Source organism: Montipora capricornis, chromosome 8 (assembly GCF_036669925.1).
Source record: "Montipora capricornis isolate CH-2021 chromosome 8, ASM3666992v2, whole genome shotgun sequence".
NCBI classification, from domain to species: Eukaryota; Metazoa; Cnidaria; class Anthozoa; order Scleractinia; family Acroporidae; genus Montipora; species Montipora capricornis.
The window spans coordinates 41,838,718-41,858,717 of record NC_090890.1 but is presented as its reverse complement, the minus strand read 5'-3'; the positions used below and the strand labels follow the sequence as shown (position 1 = coordinate 41,858,717).

Genomic DNA, 20,000 nt, shown 5'->3' with positions numbered 1-20,000 from the left:
GGCTGTAAATTTTAAGAAATATTGATGATGTGTGGCAATCGATCATGTGCAAAAATTAAAGCAAGTTTGACTAGTTGAAACTGTACTGACTCATCCATTTCTTTGCATGAGCAGCAAATCAAGGAATGTCTAGGAGGCTGGCAGAGTCTTCCTTTCTCTTCCCGATTTACTTAGAAAGATCAAAGGAGACTCTACTCACACTGCAAAGACAGTAAGGCAAATTAATCACTGAATCAGTGAAAAAGAAAACAACTGTACTTGAAAGTGTAGCATTATAAGATAATTCTTATATATATATAACTATCAATACAATGATAGTATATATTATAACGAACATTTAATCTACAAAGAATATACGAATTATCTTGTAAAAATTTTAATGTTACACTCACTATGGCTGAACATGACGTTTGAAACATCGAAACATGTTCCGTGAATTCAAAAGTGTGGTTGTATTTTTTAAATATAAATAATTATTACAAAACATAGGACCACGCGATTTTTGATCCAATAAGAAACAATAGTGATACTTCAATTCATACTTGTTAAAAACGTGAGACTTCGTTCTTTCTATTGCATCGTTTGTCAAGATTGGAAAAGAGGGTGTAAGGATTGATAATACATTGGAAAGACAACACGATATTAGATGCTGATTGGGGTCCGGCTAGTTTCCTCGTGCAGTGTTGCAAATTGACAATAAAGGTTTGCAAGCCTTCTCATCAACGATCAATTTCTTTTGCCATACCTTCAGTGAAAATGACCCATCTCTAACTTACCTTTTGTTATTGTAATTCGGAATTAAAGAGATAATTTACAGCCTAAAGTAGCCATCCCTTCGTAGCTTTTTGCGGAATCCGCCATGTTTTCGGAGTATCGGGAAGTACTTCATGTCAAGCCATCACATAGTCGTCCACCCTTCATATAGTTGTTACGATGTATAGTAGCTTAGTACCTGTAATATACATAATAGTTGTTACTTCGTGTAGTAGCTTAGTAGCTGTACTACGTGTAGTAGCTGTGGTAGATATAGTACCTGTAGTAAGTGTAGTAGCCGTAGTACGTGTAGTAGCTGTAGCAGGTGTAGTAGCTGTAGTAGGTGCAGTAGCTGTGGTGCTGTGCTCCGAGGTCATACATGGGTTGTGTTCAGGGGCCGAGCGCCTAGCCAGCTACACTGTTGCTTCAGTCCGACCACGTTGAGCTGCGCCCTTAGCAATACAGTCTCCGACTGTGAGAAAGGGCGATTAGTTACTTCGACACTATAATAAAGTCACGATGATGATGATGTCAGATATTATATTATTACTATGGTCAGCCATTTATTACATCACATATGTATATGAACCACTTTACCCATGTTCTCAGTCACTTAATGTGCTTCCGGTTTCAAAATTATGACACCAAAAACAAAAATTATACAGAATTTTCTTTGATTTATAAACAGTGTAACCACAAGGTTGTGAGGTGACTGGAGTCTACGGAAACTAGACCCTATCCTATGGACACCACCAATATCACTGAAATGACTGTAAAAGCTTCAAAAATGGGAAACAGTGAGTGGTGAAGCTGCAAGCTTCCAATACCGTGGACACCACTTCCTATTCACCATTTCAGAACTTTTGCATTCAAATCAACAACATAGAGAAAACAAATGAATTTACTTATGCTACAATCTTCTAGAATAAAAGAAAAGTGATAAACCCTCTTCTCCTCTAAAATCAAGGATAATGTTGCATGAAAAAGGCAAAAATGTTTTCATATTGCAATATTTTAAATTATATGCCAGTGAATGAATTTATTCTTTTGTCTCAAAATGTAAAGCAAAACAATTCAACACAAAAGAAATGTTTATAATAATAATTATATAACTTTCATTGGAGATTTGAAAGCTGATAGTGGACGGGGGTACAGGAGTCGGGAGAGGAAAGGGTGGGATGCGGAAGTTCTAAGAGGGCGGGAAGTGGGAGAGAAATGCAAAATGCTACTTGTTTTCATCTATTAATGTGTTACAATACTTTAAAAACAAGAACCCAAATGATATCTGACTTGCATGAGCAATCAAGCAAACACAAATTACATTTTGGGCTGAAAAACAGGCTTACTTCGGTGAAATTTAAAACCCTTTCACGATGGTTGTGTCATAGGTCATGAAATGTGAAGCGGCTGTCGCGTAACTGCTGCAAGATGAGCGAAGCAACGCGACTTGATTATAAAAATGAATGAAGGGGTAGTTTCTAAAGAAACTGTGGTGCTGCGTCGGTGGGGAAGTAGTATACAAAAATTTGGTTTATCAACGGAGTTGATAATGTAAATTGACCACCGTACAGACGAAGGGCTAACGCTCGAAACGTCAGGTTTTAGAATCTCTGTACGGTGGTCAATTTACATTATCAACTCCGTTGATAAACCAAATTTTTGATTATAAAAATGTCATCAAAGACCATTTTAATAGGTAGGTCTTAGTCTTTTTTGGCGCTGTAGTGAAAGGTACAAGTCCGTGCATGAAACACCTTCTTGGGAGCTTGCTCCTTATGACCGTGAATCAGAACAGACTAAAGATTTCACTACATGGTGGCAATTCGTTGCAAGTTCATCATATCCCACTTCCATATTTTAATGACTTTATGATCCCAACAAACTCCAGACTGATTGCTGAAACGCGTTTCCGAGGACTAAAAATTCCAAAATTTCCTGGGGTCCCTAACAGGGGCGCCGCCTTTAATCGGACCCCATTTTGTAAAAACCTGGATCTGCCCCAGTAAACGCATATCAGTATCAGAACACAAGACAACTCAGAACTGCAAGTTGGAAGCGGGAGAGAAATGCAAAATGCTACTTGTTTTCATCTATTAATGCGTTACAAATAGGGCCGTCATCACTTAAGAATTACCGGTACGTAGCTAAATGACCAAGATGCGTTTTGAGTTCCCAAATTTATAAGGGATGGAAGCAGGACTGAAAAGGGCAGGAGCCAGGATATAAAGGTACAGGAAGTGTGAGAACAAGGTACAGGAAGCGCAGGTTTTGATCCCCCTGTCCCGCCCCACCTGATAATAGATAGGTTCATTCAGCACCAAATGAAAGTAAAAGTTCTTTCATTTTAGTTTTGGAGGCAATGGAAGCCAAGAATAAAGGAGTTTCTCCTGTTACTGTTCTAGCATTAACGCATGCTCCATACTGTAACAGCAAATGAGCAATATTGGTGTGACCTTTGAGGGCAGCTTCGTGGAGGGCTGTGTCCCTAGCGAAACTAAATGCATTAACATTGCTTCCTTCATCAACAAGCAACCTCAAAACCTCTTCACAGCCATCAAGAGCTGCGAAGAAAAGTGGGGTCTTGCCTTCAAAGTCTATTGCATGTATATTTCCTCCAGCTTGAAGCAAAAGTTCAGCAACTTCTTTGTCCACAGTGTAATGAAGAGGTGTCCTTCTATTTCTATCAGCTCTGTTAACTGTACTTCCTTTCTGAATCAACAATGCCACTAAATGTTTGTTCCCTTTTTTTCTCACAGCCAAGCTCAATGGTGTCTCTCCTTTGATATTGACTGCATTGATATGACTGCCATGCTGTAAAAGAAAGTTCACAATCTCAAAGTGCCCTTCTCTTGCAGCATTATGGAGAGGAGTGAAAAGAGCCATGTTTGCAATGTTGACATTGCAACTGCCTTGTACAAGCATTTTAACACAAGTTTGATGGCCCTCCTCAGCTGCAAGCAACAGGGCAGTATCACCAAATCCTGTAGAAGATTCCAGATATGCTCCATTAGAAATAAGAAGAGTTAAAACATTGGCATGACCTTTGGCTGCTGCCACATGCAAAGCAGTTTTTCCCCAGGTTGATCTGCAATCTACATATGAACCACTACGAAGAAGGTAAAGTACAACTTCAACGTTGCCACCCACGGCAGCATAATGAAGTAGACCGTTTCTACCCCTGTCCTTATCGTGGATACTGGCTCCGTTTTTGATCAGAAATTGTACAACTTCCAATGAATTGGAAGCCGCGGCAAGCAAAAGAGGTGTAGCCTGAGCATCGTCACGGACTGGTGAAGGTTTGTTGATGTTTTCTCCGAAACTTAAAACTCTCTTGATCTGCCTGACGCTTCCTGCTCTTGCAGCTTCGTGTATGAATGAAAGTCCTTGCGTTGTTTTCTCAACTTTTTCAATAGTTTGAAACAAACGTGAAAAATTTTCGTTATTTTTTGCCAGATCTTTCGCCGTACAACCATAGTAAATGCTGTCCTTAGATAAACCCTTGACCTCACACCTTAACGCCAAAGCGGTATCCAGTTTACTTGGACTACAGGAGAGAATCACCTTGCAAATGCCTGCATCCTTTCCTAAGCAAATGGCATGGAACACGCTAAATGTATGATGTAAAAGAGGTGTACAGACAGCCTCGAAGGCTAAACTTTTAAGTTCATCCATTGAACTGCCGTTCTGAACAAATCCACCATTTTGACTGCTGGGGACTGGGTATGAGAGCAACGGATATCCATGCTAACTTTTCATATAGTCTCCCTATAGACATTCATCTGCTAAACATGTCCTCCTCCTCGAATTTTTCTTATAATTGCTCGAAATTGAGTATATCAGGAAAAATCGGACACCGTGTCCCAGGACTTGTGGTAGCAGGAAAAAAAAGGAAGTTAAAATTCATACCCGTGGATAGGATTTGAAACCCGGAGTTTCGACTCTATAGGAAACGGTTCACTCCGCTTCACCACTGAAGATTGATACCGCTCCCTCAAAAAAAACGATTTGTTTATATCTCCCATAGAATATTATTGCTGAAGAGCAATTAGACCTTAGCTAGATTAATTAGGCGTAGGCTTTGATTTAAAAAATGTTTAGCTTTGTCGTGAAGTTTGGTAACCGATCTCTTGCAGTGTTTAATCTTGTTTGTTGCCGAGTGATAATATCAATCAATCAATCAATTCTTTATTTGATAAAGCAGGTTAAAATTACAAAAATTACAAAGTAATAGTTGCATCGGCAGCTATCAGCTGATGTGGACCTGAATATAGCATTATCAATTGAATAGTGTTTTAAATATTGTCCCTGAGCAGCTAGCGGTGTGGTGGTCAAGCCGTCAGGTGAGGGGTTAAAGTAATCAACATTCCCAGGTTCGAGTCCTATGTCCATACACTTGGGATAACTTTTCACCCATTTCCCACAAGTCCTGGGACACAGTGTCCAAAATTGAGGATAATAGAACAAATTAGCAATTGTGTATATCGGATATGCAAAATTGGGGTGAAATTCGGCTTGGAATTTTCGCGCTTACCGTGCTTGTAGTGCCTCACATATCCTTTAGATGCTTTGCCTGCTAGATGCTCTTTGCCAGATTGCGTTGCTTTTGCTTGCCTGCAATTGATGTTAACCCTGAAAAGTTACGTTTGGTCTCGTTCCTGTTACTGAGCTTGAGTGACATTCATTGGAGACGGTAATGGATGTTCGACTCAAGGAAGTGTACTTTTGACGACGGATCTTTTCAAGAACGTCCATCTGATCATAAGAGAGCTTCATTTTGTTTTCCCAGGATGCAATTATTTTTCTTTAAAGCTTTTCTACAAAAGTAACGATCACCCATTCAGTCTTCTCTTTCGGATGTGACAAGACGTTACGTACTTAGGGTTTTTTTTTTGGCAGACCCCATCGCTTTCACTATTTTAGTGTCAAATAAAGCATTTTAGTGAGGGTCTTCGTTTTGTACAGACTTAACTGATTACAATGTAATGTGAAGTGCTAATGAGTTTCTACCCGGCTCATATGAACCATGTGAGCGTTAGCCCTACTGATGGAAATGGACCCGCACAAGGACAGAGAAGAACTCGGACCAGGGTAGTTTGAGGGTAGTTTGAGGCGAGAATTTCTGCAAAAATAAGATCCCATCCATTTTGTGTTTCTTGGACGCGGACAATGCGTTTAATAAACCAGCCATCCTTGCCTTTGTAGTTGTCTCGAATTAGAAGGGGTTTTTTTATACTGAAAGAGATCTTAGGTTGTGGGTCTTAGTTCTTAGGTCGTCGTTATGGTAGCCTGCGTGGCAGGCGTAATAGGGGACTGGGGAGCGAGCGAAACCCTCATTTTCCCCTCGCGCTCGCTCCCCTTCCCCGATAACAACTGCCACACTTACCTGAGCCTGAGTATCAGCCCTTCCTGAGGGGTAGAGGGTCAGGAAAAGCCTGATACTCAGGTTACTGCCACACAGGCTATAATGGCAAAGATCATACAGGAGATCACGGCGAACTACCAGATGGCAAACAGGAAAAAAAAAACTATACAAATAAATATGCAATTTAGGATTAATTAATTAAACCGAAAGCAAACTATTATATCTTATAAGAAAGAGTTCGAAGGAATTATGAGAGGAATTATATGATAGTTTACAAGGACTGGAAAAAATATCTGAGTTAACGTTAATATGGAGTTTGAAAGATTGAGAGAATTGCGTAACTGATAAGAGAGGAATATCAATGCATTCCAAATTAGGGGACCCTGTTCCCGTAAAGAGAAAGAGTATTTATGATTATGGAGATGTGAGTTATCTTTTAGCCTTGTAAAATATTGATGACAATCAGAATTGGGTTTGACGAGAGAAAAGAGATGAATGGACAAGAGCTTTTGCATATGAAGGAAAACAAAACAAGAGTCTTGGTACTTATGAATATTGAATATTTTAGAGGGTAGGTATGTGCACGGGGTGGGGGGGGGGGGGGTGAGTAATGGTTCTCAGGGCTTTCTTTTGGAAACGAAACAGGGGCGTTCCTGGCCAGTTTTTACCATTAAGCCAGGTGGCACAAGCTGAAGAAAGAAAAGGTTATTATAGCATAATACACGGAAAGACATCGCGTCATTGTCATTATGGAGCTAATCACAATTAGACTACAATTATTGAACTTCGTGCTACATTTCACAGTACCTTTAAATTTTAAAATATTTAAACTTAAAGTGCTACTGTGACGAAATTTGAATCTTCCCTATCGAAGCCATTTTGGCACATAAACACGTAGTCTGTACGAGAAGAAGAATGCTGTTTACCATTTTCAAATATCTCTTTTTGTTCTGGAGATATTCAAGTTTTTTTAATATGCAAATTAGCCAAGTGATGACGTCATAAACCCTACCAAATTTTTATCAAGTATGATGGAGAAAGATATCTCAGCCAATTTGTATCAGAAATACTTGGTTCTTTGCACTAAGATTCTAGTAGATGTGTTCCACAATATGAGCATACCATTTTTGTTACCATGGCAACATACTGGGTTCCAGACCTCCCTGATATTAAAAGCTTTGCAGACCACCTTTGGCGTTCTGTTTTGATATTTGCAAATGGTGCCTCATCTGCATGATCCTGTCAGCATATAAAGATGTTAGGTCGAGTTTGTGGCCTTGGTAAATGTATTTCTAGCCTGCAATCACCAAAATATTGAAATCAGGTTGGAGGGGACTGGAAAAGAGTGAGTCGCCATGGGAACCAATTTTTTTACAGTCGTAGGTGTGTTGCCTTCAGAACTATCAGCTCACCAAGTTTCAATGGTCTCTGTTGCAAATTGACCGAGATAGCTCTATTTATATTCTTGATGTTCTATTGGGTTGGGTGAATGACGTCATCAGCCTTCTCATTTGCATATTTAACACATTTTTCAAACTTAAATATCTCTGGAACCAATGCAGATATTTCCAAACGGTAAACAGCGTTTTTAATGTTTCATGGTACTCTATGTGATAAACCAAAAAACTCAAGGGATAAAAATTTGATCACAGTAGCACTTTAATGAGCGAGTAGCACCACAGGCAGCCCACACAATCGGATGTGTAGCCGATTGATATTTTAGAGTAAATGTACTAGATTTAGCGTTTGCCTCACCTATAGCGATATATCGCTAACTATGTATATAAATCAATGATAAATAAACGTTGAATTACCTTAGTTGTGGTTTATAGTCGTCTTTTTGCCTCAAAAGTGGTTTTTGAGCGATTTTGAGTTCGCCGTTGATAATAGTAACAGTCAACGGTGAACTCAAAATCGCTCAAAAAACACATCCGGTTGTGTGGGGCCCGTGTGGTTTATTCTCCGACGCGTTTCGTCTAGCAAACGTAGACTTCTTCAGGGACGTTTACAATAATACATGAAATGCCATATCTGATGGCAAAAATGATGGCCACAAACATTAATATTTGACCGGATTTTCGAAAGGGAACAGGCGTAACTGTGAATGTTTTGGGGCCATGGTTTTAGCTAAAACCGTGCCCCCAAAACATTGTACAAGTAACCTTTATTTTATTTTTTTATCGCATCTGAAAAAAAAAATATGTAACGGCTATTCAAAAAGTACCACAGTGGTCCCTAGCTCTGTGTTGACCATTGCGACGAACTTCACATGTCGCCCTTGACAAAACCTGTTGAAATAATCTCAGTGCGATTACCCTCGCGCCTATAAAAAGTTTTGCCGGAATTAAAATTTAATTAAATTTATAAATACCTGTAAGCCAGCCAGTGCTTACTTGGCTTGCGGGCTAGCCTGCAGTGCATGCGTATTTAGGGCGCGCGAGTGCACATTTTCGTATTAGGCCACCATCTTTCTAAGATTTGGTAACTGTGGAAGATTGGGGCAAGGAAATATTTGCTGAGGGAGTAGGCGCTAAGTGGAAAAATGGGGTGCCCCACCCCCAACTGCACCAGCCCTCTCCCGGTCAAGCATCTAATCACAATCCAAGATGGCGGCATCGAAAACCTGATTTATCTAGCGTTCCGCGCCAAAATAACGCCTGCACTGCAGGCTACTTGCGGGCAGGTAAGTCCCTGCGAAAGATTGGCTGTAGATGAGAGGGATACGCAGAGGCACAAACGATAGACCAGTATTGTAGGTAGGGGAGTGTTAGAGAATCAGATGTGCATACTGATAGAGTGAAAGAAAAAACGGACGAGATTTGGTAATAGACGAGTTCACGCTCTTTCTCCGGAAAGCGACATTTCTCTCTGAATAAAGCCAAAAAAGAAAAAAACTGTGGAAAGTTTGGATCAATTCCGACGTTTAGAAGTACGCGAAAAGGAAAGAAATGTTTTTCTGAAGAGCCTCAGTCTGTCTGACCGCAAGGTATTACGCAACATTGCATCAGTGCTCATTTTTCGATTTCGCTCAGATGTTCTCGCTTTTTTCGCTCGTATTTCGTACTCCCGAACTTCTGGAGTTTAGGAATTTAATAAAACAATTATTCCATTCGCGCTTGTTGGATATGTTACTTTCTGGTTAAACAAACCCGTCCCAGGCCACCGCGCGTTTGTACAGGTCGTGCGCCATTCGAGAGCACGAGACAAGTTGACAGGGGGGGGGTGGGGGAAAGCTTACATATGAAGACTAAGTTCTTCCATGTTGGCACCCTATTTGCATTTAAACCTTTTTGTGCAAATGAACTTGTTTGTTACAATTAAATAAATAAAAACAATCGTAATTAGGGATATTTGGTCCGACCAGTTTAACTGGACAGCATTTAAAAGTGGTTTCATATTGAGGTCAGACCGTTCTTTCGAAGCGCAATTTCCGAAAACTTAAGCTACCGGTAAATGGAAAGCCTTCGCAGGCTGGAATTGTTTGAATTGTTGGGTGCGGTGAGAAGCACTGAGGACCACTTCACGGCTACATGTACAACCTTTAATTTGAGCCACTCTTCTTAAAAGAATAATCCTACAAATAAAAATCTAATCCAAGACAAGAAAGCTTGACTTGAAAAAACTACCATCACTGTCTTATTGGTAAGAGTTTGTGAAAGTTATTTTGATAATCCAGAAAGAAATTTCTTTAACGTGCAGGTGGTCCTCGAAACCAGATACGAACCAACGGAAGTATGTCAATGATTGCATGATGAAGATTATTGAATGCAGCTTAACCTGTCACCCCCAATTCTAGGAGAATTCTCCATACAAACACACTAAAGGGAAAATCTGTTAAATAAAGATTGCCTAAGGCATCGTCAATTCGGATACAGCACAACCGGGAAATGTCCCAGCGATTCTTATCAACTATTAAGTTTCAAGCTATTTTAAGTCACAGCTTGTCATTACACTAAGCAATCCAAAAATGTTTGTCTTCACACGACTTCCACATAGCGAGAAAAAAGCTACTACATCGCACTTAAGACTGATTAAATTATGAACAGCTACTTCTGTTGATGAGCTATTTTCGAGAAAAAAAGTTTAAATTGCTTCTGAAACTAAAGTCAGTGCGCAACTAATGAATCCAAGTCCTGATTGTGATTACAAGGCCTATGTGTCAAATCAAGGATCTGCTGACTCGGTCTCCCCAGTGCTTTTTCGGATGTACAATTTACCCGGACTGGTAAACCCCTTGCCCCTGATTTTTGCGAGTTCTTTATCAGAAGATCCCACAGATTCAACCTGTTGGGAAAAAGAAAAGAATCATTAGCAAGGATGCCAAAATCCAAGAATGTCATAATACAAACTACGTGAGGAGAGTATAGGAACAAGTCTTTCAAAGTGCTACTATGATCAAAAAAATCATTCTTTTTTTCTTCAGATTTTGAAGGCTGTTTATTTGGAGTGTAAGATTTGGATTTCACGGTCTGTCATCACTCACGTTCAAAACTGACCGATTGGACATCAGAGGGTCACTAGCTTAAAATTTCAGTGTGTAAACGCAACTTATATAATGCACAACACGAGTTTAAAAATCTGAAAGCCCGACACTCCCATGCTACATATTAGGGAACTTAAGCAACGACGACGGCGGCGGCAACGAGAACGTCATCTCAAAATATAAATTCGCGTTATTGTAATCGCTTCGTTACTATTTCAACTTTTTTAATATGACGGGGCTGTGGTAGTTCCTCAAAAATGACGCTCGTAGGAACGGCGCTCAATTAAGGGCAAAAAATGAAAATTTATCCTCAAGTAATGACGTTGTCCATAAAACCTCAAATTTGGCTGTTTCACGTTGTAGTTTTGCTGACGACGGCAAAGAAATGGACAAAAGTGCAAAACGCACGTGCAGGGCGTGCAAAGCTATTGTTTTTGCCCACTAAATATGTAAATTTGTGACGTTCACGTTGCCGTCGCCGTTGTCGTTGCTTAAGTTCCCTATTAATTCAGCCGCACAGACACGCATTGCATTCTTAACCAAGCGAGTCTTTGACGTCATTTTCTCCTCGACCTAGCTCTCTTAAAGATTTAAAAGTTAGTGATGGCGGACCAATAAATGACAAACTTTCAGTTGAAACAGTGTCTTTAAAATCCAAAGAAAAAGAAGAATTGTTTTTTGGTCGTAGTAGCACTTCAAATCCAAATTGATAAGCTTCACACTTTAAACCAGGGCCTTCTCATTTTCCTAAAATTGGGTGTATTTTCAAAGTTCTGCGTTTGTCTGTTGCAGAAAATTAAACCTTAATTTAAATTTCTAAGTTTGAGAGCACTGACAGTTGGTTGACCAAGCAAATAACCTAGACCAAAGGTAAAAACTGCCACTTTTATAATGCTTTTTATTATTAAAATCAATTTAGCTTAGGACAACAAGTACAAGTAACTTATTTTGAAAATCTCTGCAGCTATGAATGCTACTTTCACAGCAACAAAAGAAACGCCCCAAAACTTCAGGCTTGGACTGCAATTAGCTCTTCTAGCCCAAGAGGCAAAAACAAATAGGCTTTTGACCTGTGGCCCTTGAGGGCGAAGGGTCTAATTGTTTTAGTATCACCCAACTAGTCAGACAGAAAAGGCAATAATAAAGTCAGCAAATGCAAGTTGAAGAAATATTTATTTGGGAATAAAACAAAAGAAAGCGTCACACTTCGTCACGCTTTTTCGCTACTCAAGGTCTATTACTAATAGTCCACTAGTTGGGTGATACTAATAATGATTGAGATATTAAGCCAAATGGGAGCTGGCCATTTTGTGATATCATAATAAACCCATAAAGGATGGAAATCAGTGACAGACCACGTGATTTTGAGATGTCTCTTAAATGCAAGAATCGGGTCAAAGATAGGACGTTTTTCTGCTATAAACAAGGATGCGTTTTTTGTATGGATGATAACTGTACATCATTATAGGCTAATTTCATTTATATGCTCTAATGAAGTTATGACAGAACATTCTTTCCTTTTCTGCTAATTTGATTTTGAAAGGACCTTTTGCCCCAATAAAATAAAACATTACCAGGGAATTATGAAGTTTGCTCCTTACTCAACACACAAGTTTCCACTTTATTTTTTCTCCAAAATCGTCCCAAATACATTGTGTTGTTTTTAGAACCTTGAGATTGAAATTTCACTTTTTTATTGGCTAATGGGAAAAGTGGTCATACAATAACCTCGCAACAGTGGGAATGGGTTCAATACCGGGTTAAAGTCACAAATTCATTTCCATCACATTTTTTAAAGAACTATCTCAATGCAAATTAATTTGTGATGTCAACCAGGTATCAAGCCTATTCCCCATCTCAGCTTGGTTATGGACCAAAGTATGAACACTTTTCCTGTTTTCAAAGCCAATAAAAAACTTTAAAGCAAAGTTAAAGGTTCTAAAAAAACACAATGTATTCGGGACGATTTCAGAGAATACATTAGGTGGGAACACAAGTTGAGGTGATAGGCCCTTAAAAACTATAATCTTGTATTTATCTTCAAGAGGACACACCATATGATTGGCCACTTAAGAGGATTGTATTCTACATGTACAGCATGGTTAGTGTTATCAGCCAAAGCCTTTGGCTGATAACACTTACCTCGACCTTCATTAATCCGGATATCACAAAAACCTCATACAATAATTGTTTTATTATTCTGCTAACCCCGTTTTTTTGCACCATACTAAAAATAGTCAAAGCACCATGTTTTTCCTAGTTTAATCTATGGCCTTTGTCATTAAAAACTGGGCTATAAATTATTAAATGGTAAAAAACAGGGATCATTTCTTACAGTTTAACTATAAATTGAGTAAGAGATACAGAATATGAACTCATGGTTATGAAGTTTGCCTTTGAAGTTATACTCTTATAATGTTACACGATCAAAATAACATGCCAAAACAAAATAAACATGAGGAAAAAGAAAGTAACTGCACATGGACCTGTATCTTAAATCAATGCCTTTCTCAACTGGAAGCTTGCTCAACCTAAAAACAATATATTGTGGCAAAGATAAGCACACTTGGAATAACAGAAAAAGAAATATGTCAAATAAAAAAAAAAAAGGTGAAAAAAATGGAATATTTTAATTTTCACAAAAATAATATTAAAGTGCTACTATGACGAAATTCAGATGTTTCCTATCTAAGCCATTTAAAGACATAAACTTATAGGCTGTACAAGAAGAAGAATGCTACTTACTATTTTCAAATATCTCTTTTTGGTCCAGAGATATTCAAGTTTTCAAAATATGCAAATTAGCCAACTGATGACATCATAAACTCGAATTATGAACAAATATGATGGAAAAAGATATTCCATTTGCATGTTTTACACGTTTTTCAAACTTAAATATCTCCGCAACCAATGTAGATATTTCCAAACAGTTAACAGTGATTTGTTATCTTCCCTGGAATCTAAAACTTCAAGGGATGAAAATTTGATCATAGTAGCACTTTAAGACTTGCTTCATCAAAATATGCTTACATGCTTAAAAGCTATTTACTTAGCAGTAACACTAATTATACTATTATTATTTTAAGAGCATAATATGGGTTACTCCAATTGTGGAGGACCTCCAAGTGGAATTCATGTTTTTGCTGTGCAAGGAAAACTTAAATAATTACCCTGAGAAAAAGTTGCAGGGCAGGGTCAAGAAAGAATAACATTTCAGAATACTGACAGCAAGAACCTCAGGGGGGATTTCTTAATGCTTGGTGGTTTTCAAGTTATGTCATTGCCACCATGTTAGTGTGTGAAAACAGGCAATTTCCCATAAACTTGAAACATGTTGGGCCGAACTTTTTCAAGATCATGCAAATGCAATCCATTTCAGTCTAGACCATCTGTGTCCATTCATGCTTTTCTTTCCTTTTTGCTGTATTTGTTTTATGTTGTTCAACAATTTTAAGTGGTCATTGCGATGTTCCATTCTACATTGTCGGGTATTTTGGGTGTCCTGAAAATTATAGCCCTTTTCACAGTTAGTTTTTCTCATTTGCATTACGATGTAATCTAACGTGGATGTGGAGGCAATTTCGGGTTAAAACGAAATGGCCTCAAATACATGCTAGATTACATTGTGATGCAAATGAGAAAGACTAACCGTGAAAAGAGCTATTAAATCATTTTGCATGACATAGCCCCTTACAGTCTTTAAAAACAGGCTCCAGGACCTTCAGGTGACATCGAAGGGGATGCCAGTGCTCTCACCACTGCATCATATTCCCTACAAAAAGACTCAACAAATTCTCAAACCTCATCATGGGTATCATTCATCATATCCTCTGCTGCTTTCTGAAGATCAGAGTCATTTAACATAAGCTGAAACAAACAAATGAGCAAGACCAGTTAACCCTTGACACCCAAACCGGCCAGACTTGATACTTTACTCCGTCTAACGCCAGACGATTTTACTCATCAGTGGGGAACCCCCAGGAAACAATGGGTTAAGGGCTTACAGTGAAAACGGTTGTTTGTTTGAGCGCCACTTCGCAATATTGTCACGCAATGTTGCTTTTTGATTGGCACTTTGCTTTCAGCAAGTTGAGGGTTCAAATTTCCCAACATACGCACAGTTGAAGTCCAATGGTATTACTTGAACTGTAACTACATCTTAAACCTTCTCCATATAGTCTGTTTGCAATTGATAACTTTGAAGCCCAAAGATAGAAAGTGATCCTTGGATTTATCTGGACAATATGAGCATGCATCTCTTTTAGAGATCTAAAACATTCAAGTGGCTTCAGCAGGATTGAAACCCACCAACTCTGAGATGCTGGTATAAAGTATAATGCTCTACCAACTGAACTACCTGAAGCTATACAGAATGGAAAGAGGTCGAAGCAAGGATGTGAGGTCACTAGGGATCGAACTCCGGACCTCCTGTGCAGAAGGCCTTGCACTAATCAACTGTATGTAATACTTACTCCACCCAGTTGGGAGCAGATCACTTTGTTGATCTCATGAGGATCTCATTAGTTCCCATGAAAGAACTGATGAATGAAATTTAAATCCAAGAAGCCTCTAAGATGACTTACTCAGGAATATTTTTGGTTGGGGAAAAATCTTCAAATATCACTTGGGGAGGAATAGGGCGATAATAACACCCAACAAAACAAGATACTACATACAAAATCATTGGATCCTTAAAATTCACCATGCACACATTATAGACAAATCACATAAGCTTTACCCTTTCCGATTCTCCATTCTCAAGAGCTTCAATTTTAGTTCCATCTGACACAATTATCCGTTCTGAAGTGGACGAGGAACTGATGACTTGTTTTGACGTTACAACTCTGGTGGTTGTGGTAAAAGAAGAAGTCTGCATGCTCGTAGAGAAGGTGCTAAATTCATCGCCAGTAAGTTGCTCTGGTTTCTCACTATCCTCTGAAGTGGATGATTGGTGAGTGTAAGATTTCTTCTCAGTGATAACCACCCTTTCTGTTACAGTTGAACTTCCATCATCAGTAAAAGGTACAACAGCCTCCTCTGCTTTTACCTCCATATCATCTTTTTTCTCCTCCACTTCTTCTTTCTTTTCCTCAAGCACTTCAGGAACAACTGCCTCTGCAGCTACACTAGCAGCTGCTGCTGCTGCTGCTTCTTTGGCTTTCTTCTTCTTTTCCTTTTTCTCCTTTTTCTTTTCTTCATCCTTTTCATCGTCAGATGAAGACGAAGATGATGAAGACGATGAGCTTGAAGTGGAACTCTTTCTTTCCTTCTTCTCCTCTGGGATAGCCTCTGCTTTTTCTGGCTCTGCAGGTCTCATTCCCTCAGCGAGCTCCAAGATACAATCTGGCTTCAATCTGAATCAAGAAAAGCAAACAAATTAACATTAAATGTATCTGGAAACAATACTTTTCTTGCACCTTCTTGAAAAGTTTGGTCCAGCTAATTAATATTTAAGAATAATTAACGTGCAATCTATTGTCTCTTAATTGCTGCTGCAGTGCCCTTTCAGATTTACAAACTGCCCAAAAAATTAAGTCTTATCCTTCCCCTCAAATATGTACTTAAAGTAAAATGATCCATTTCCTTGAAAATGTTATGCCTGTTGATTCATCAATCGAAATAGAGATGTATAAGCTGCCAAAGCTGGACATAATCATTGACAAAAAGAAATCATTTGACTCACAGCTTACCTCTAAATTTGAGGAACATGAAATGGGAATGTTCAATATCGTTGTAAAATATGCCGTTCGCATGTATTTCCTGGTGTTTGTCATTTGCACAAACATTTGATTTTTATCTGCACCCAATTGGACCCTTCATTCTATATTTTATGCATGCAAAGAAAAACAGGTTGTCCCAGGACGCAATGACGCACTCTGTATACATCTTTGTGTTCCATTTCTTAAACCCATTGTCTCCTAAGAATGAGACTTGATAGATTAGACTGTCTAACACCAGAGAATTTTTCTCGTCAATGGGCCACAACCTCTACATCCCCTTTAATTAAAGTGACATAACAACTTACAAATCGGTTGCTGAGAGAGTAAATCGTTGCATCTCACTGCGGGAGCTGAGATAAAACCCTTGTCCGCTGACAGAGAATACCAAGGACTTAATGGCATCAACATCTGACTTTCTCATGGCTGATGCCTTAACTTGCATCTTGAGATTTGGAATAGAGTACACAATCAAGTCGCCTTGATTGCTGACACATGCCAGGCAGTGATAAACCATGCTTGAATCATCATTCTTGCTTCTGACATTGATCAGGCCAATCTTTCGAACCCTTGACCCATCAATTGCTGTAAGTTTTTCTTTGTTGCGAGCCTTCAAGTGCGGCAAACTAAACACCTTGAACTGTTCCTCTGAGCATATCACTAACGAATGTGTTCCACTCATGTCTGCTTCTGTTTAAGTGGAGAAGAAACAGCAAATTAACTTTGTTCCATCTTCTTGGGCCCATTTCTTACTTAACATCTTGAGGCAGATATATTACATTTAATTAATGACAAGACCAATAATTGCCAATAACTGGGTCAATTCAGCAGCCACAAACTGACTGCTTGAACTGCAAGCTGTAAAGGTTGGGCACACCCTTAACCCTTTAACACCCACACCGGCCAGACTTAGTATTTTACTCTGTCTAATGCCAGACGGTTTTACGCGTCAATAGAGAACCTTCAGGAGTCAATGGGTTAAACATAAAGAATAAGATGGCTGGCACTTGACTTTCAATAATAATATTGCATTTTCATAAAATCTTATACAACTCTTCCCTCTTGAGAGGAACACTTATAGATTTTGCAATAGACAATTTTCATTGTCAATAAGGAACCCCACCCTCCACTTGTCAATGGACAACCCTTCCTGTGTGTATTCTTTTCCTTGATTTAACCTAAGTAACAAGTGCCAGTCATGGGGAATCAAAGATAGGCCAGGAATTTGGCAACCACAGGTAGGCCAGCTTGACAGAGTAACCATGTGTATACACCCCAAGCACTTTGTTCTCACTTGAGGAGGAAGTCTACCTTTGCCTTGATCCTGCATGATCTCCCCAAACAATGGCATTCCATCCTTGTCAACAACAAATATGGATACTACTGGCGCTTTATGCTTTAACTTGATTTCTTTGCCAATCTCCACTTGAACTTCTTCTTCAGTTCGCTTTTCGGCATCAGGAATGGTTAGGTAGAACAAAAAGATGTGTCCAGCATTTGTCCCAGCCCACAGCGATGGGCAATGATGCGTCCCTAGTAAGGAGATTAGTCAATTTTAGGTTTTTTTTTAGTTTTCTGTTTCATACTACACAGAAGTGTACAACATTGTAAATGCATCTAAAAAAAATTATAATCCATAAAAATAGCAATCAGCTCATTAATTAATGCAAACATTGTTTAAGCACAAGTTTCGTCCAACAAGCAAGCAAATTATTGTAAGTTATTATCGGTAAGCATTGTAAAAGAAAGTACCGCAAGTTATTGAGAGTAAATGAGTGTAAGAAATTTCTAATAAGTGTAAGTAAGTAGTGTAGTAAGCATTGCAAGTAGGTATGTTTTTCATGTTAATGTATGCAAGTGTTTGCACTTTTATGCATATAGTGGTCGCTTTCAGCCCGATATTGTGAGCTGCGCCCTTCGTAATTCAGCCCTCAAGACTGCAAGTAAAGGGTGATTAGCACTGCCAATTATTATTATTATTATAGTAGGAAATGTAGTGTAACTAGAATGTCAAATTAAAAAACGTTTCATCCAACAATGAATGCATTTTAATTAACCCATTCACCCCTAAAACGGCCATACTTGGTATTTTACTATGTCTACACCAGATGATTTTACTCATCAATGGGGAACCCCCAGGCGTCAATGGGTTAAAACAACAAAGTCAATAATTCATTCAAAGAAGAGTCTTACCATCTTTCACAAAGGTATCCACAAAGTACAAACAGCGAACCATACTAAGCACACTTTCGTCTACGCGATTTTCTTCAACAAGTCGTGACACTGGTGAAGCTACAGCTTCTTTTGTGGGTGATGTAGGACCCTCGCCTTCTTTTGTGGGTGTTGCTTCCGCACCACTGCGGGATCCTTTACGTGAACGTAGACGACGAAAAGATCGTCTGATGCTCTCTTTTAGAGATTTTCTTCTTGAAAGGTGTTCTCCACTATCAGTTTCTTAAGAACAAGAAAATGACCTCCATTACAGTTGTACAATGGATATTGAAAGACACTATTCATGTAATGTTATCTCTTGGGGGAAATTGCCTTTTACTTCACTTGCACCCATTTTATTTCATTTTGTAATGTAACTGGAAGGGCATCAGCTGTAGAGCTTTCGATATTTTTGGGTTGAATTGTTCAAGTTTCCTTACATTGTCATGCGTAGCTAAAGCTCAATACAAGATACCATCTCATCTGAAAATGTCCTCATACCTTGGCTGACGGTCCATTTTGTAGTGACAGTTTTCTTATTCACATAATCGTACAAGATGAAACCATGGACAGTTCCTGCTGCTAGAAGTCCCCAGCTTGATTCCATGACCAGTGCACTGACTGGAGCAGCTGGGATCAACTGGAGACCTGTTTGCAACTTGAATCCAGATGGAATTGGGACTGACCCTTCCTTAGGAAGCAACGGTCCATGGCCTTTCCATTTGAAGTTTTCCTTGTCCTCAGTGAAATCGATTTCAGTCATCTGATAACAAAATATACAATAAATAATTATATTGTGTCCCTGCTGAATACTTTTATGTTCAATAATAACACAAACTTCACTCTTGCCATAGTTAATTCATGGAGATGGTTATGAAACTCAACAAGTATTTTTGTGGCACGTTTTTTTCTGTATTTTTTTTACTAATTTGCAAACCGATGCGAAGCGTAAACAAAAGATTGTGCACTAACACAATCAATCCAACATTGATTCTGATGATTGTTCTCGCTTTTGAAGGCTTGACGGTTTTATAACCAGTCCCTAGATTAACTATGCTCTAGCTAACAATTTTTACTTGTGTGTGGGGGACCCGTCAAACAAAATGAGGTGCTACCCCTATTGTTCAGGCTTCCTTGTCTTCTCAGAGAAGGAAAAAAATGTGGACCTTGCCTCGCCTTGCAAGAAGTAATAATTATTCTTATGATTCAGGAATACTCAAAATAATTTTGAGCATAATGGACTTGCTCCCACTCAGCTTGGAATGCTTATGTTAAGAGCCCCAACTCACAGTTCTCATTCACAGAATTCTGTAGATGTTGAAGGACTCACTCAATGTTTGCAGTGCAGAACACAGAGTTGCTGCAACTTCCGTAACTACTGTTATTATTCCACATGAAAGAGACAATTGCCACAGTACACAGACATGCTGATTTTACATGAAGTTATTTTGATAGAAACGAGTTTGATCGTAGC

At 38.9% G+C, this 20,000-nt stretch overlaps 2 protein-coding genes across 3 annotated transcripts in view; both read right to left on the bottom strand.

The window, feature by feature from the left end:
• Positions 1-4,467, bottom strand: part of LOC138014033 (uncharacterized) — a 12,996-nt gene extending 8,529 nt beyond the window's left edge. The window contains exons 1-2 of the mRNA XM_068861064.1: positions 3,072-4,467; positions 1,604-1,709 (exon numbers count right to left, since the gene is read on the bottom strand). Coding sequence (XP_068717165.1) covers positions 1,604-1,709; positions 3,072-4,425 — 1,460 coding nt within the window. The 5' untranslated portion in view covers positions 4,426-4,467. The remainder of the gene's footprint in view (positions 1-1,603; positions 1,710-3,071) is intronic.
• A 5,175-nt stretch (positions 4,468-9,642) lies between these two features.
• LOC138059144 (LLGL scribble cell polarity complex component 2-like) overlaps positions 9,643-20,000 on the bottom strand; it is a 21,611-nt gene continuing 11,253 nt past the window's right edge. Inside the window, exons 12-19 of one of the 2 annotated variants that reach the window (XM_068904677.1) lie at positions 19,028-19,289; positions 18,509-18,769; positions 17,627-17,848; positions 16,624-17,005; positions 15,337-15,952; positions 14,400-14,465; positions 13,085-13,129; positions 9,643-10,399 (exon numbers count right to left, since the gene is read on the bottom strand). In XM_068904677.1, the coding sequence (XP_068760778.1) occupies positions 13,109-13,129; positions 14,400-14,465; positions 15,337-15,952; positions 16,624-17,005; positions 17,627-17,848; positions 18,509-18,769; positions 19,028-19,289 (1,830 nt within the window). In that variant the 3' untranslated portion in view covers positions 9,643-10,399; positions 13,085-13,108. The remainder of the gene's footprint in view (positions 10,400-13,084; positions 13,130-14,399; positions 14,466-15,336; positions 15,953-16,623; positions 17,006-17,626; positions 17,849-18,508; positions 18,770-19,027; positions 19,290-20,000) is intronic. The other variant, XM_068904676.1, reaches the window with a different exon arrangement.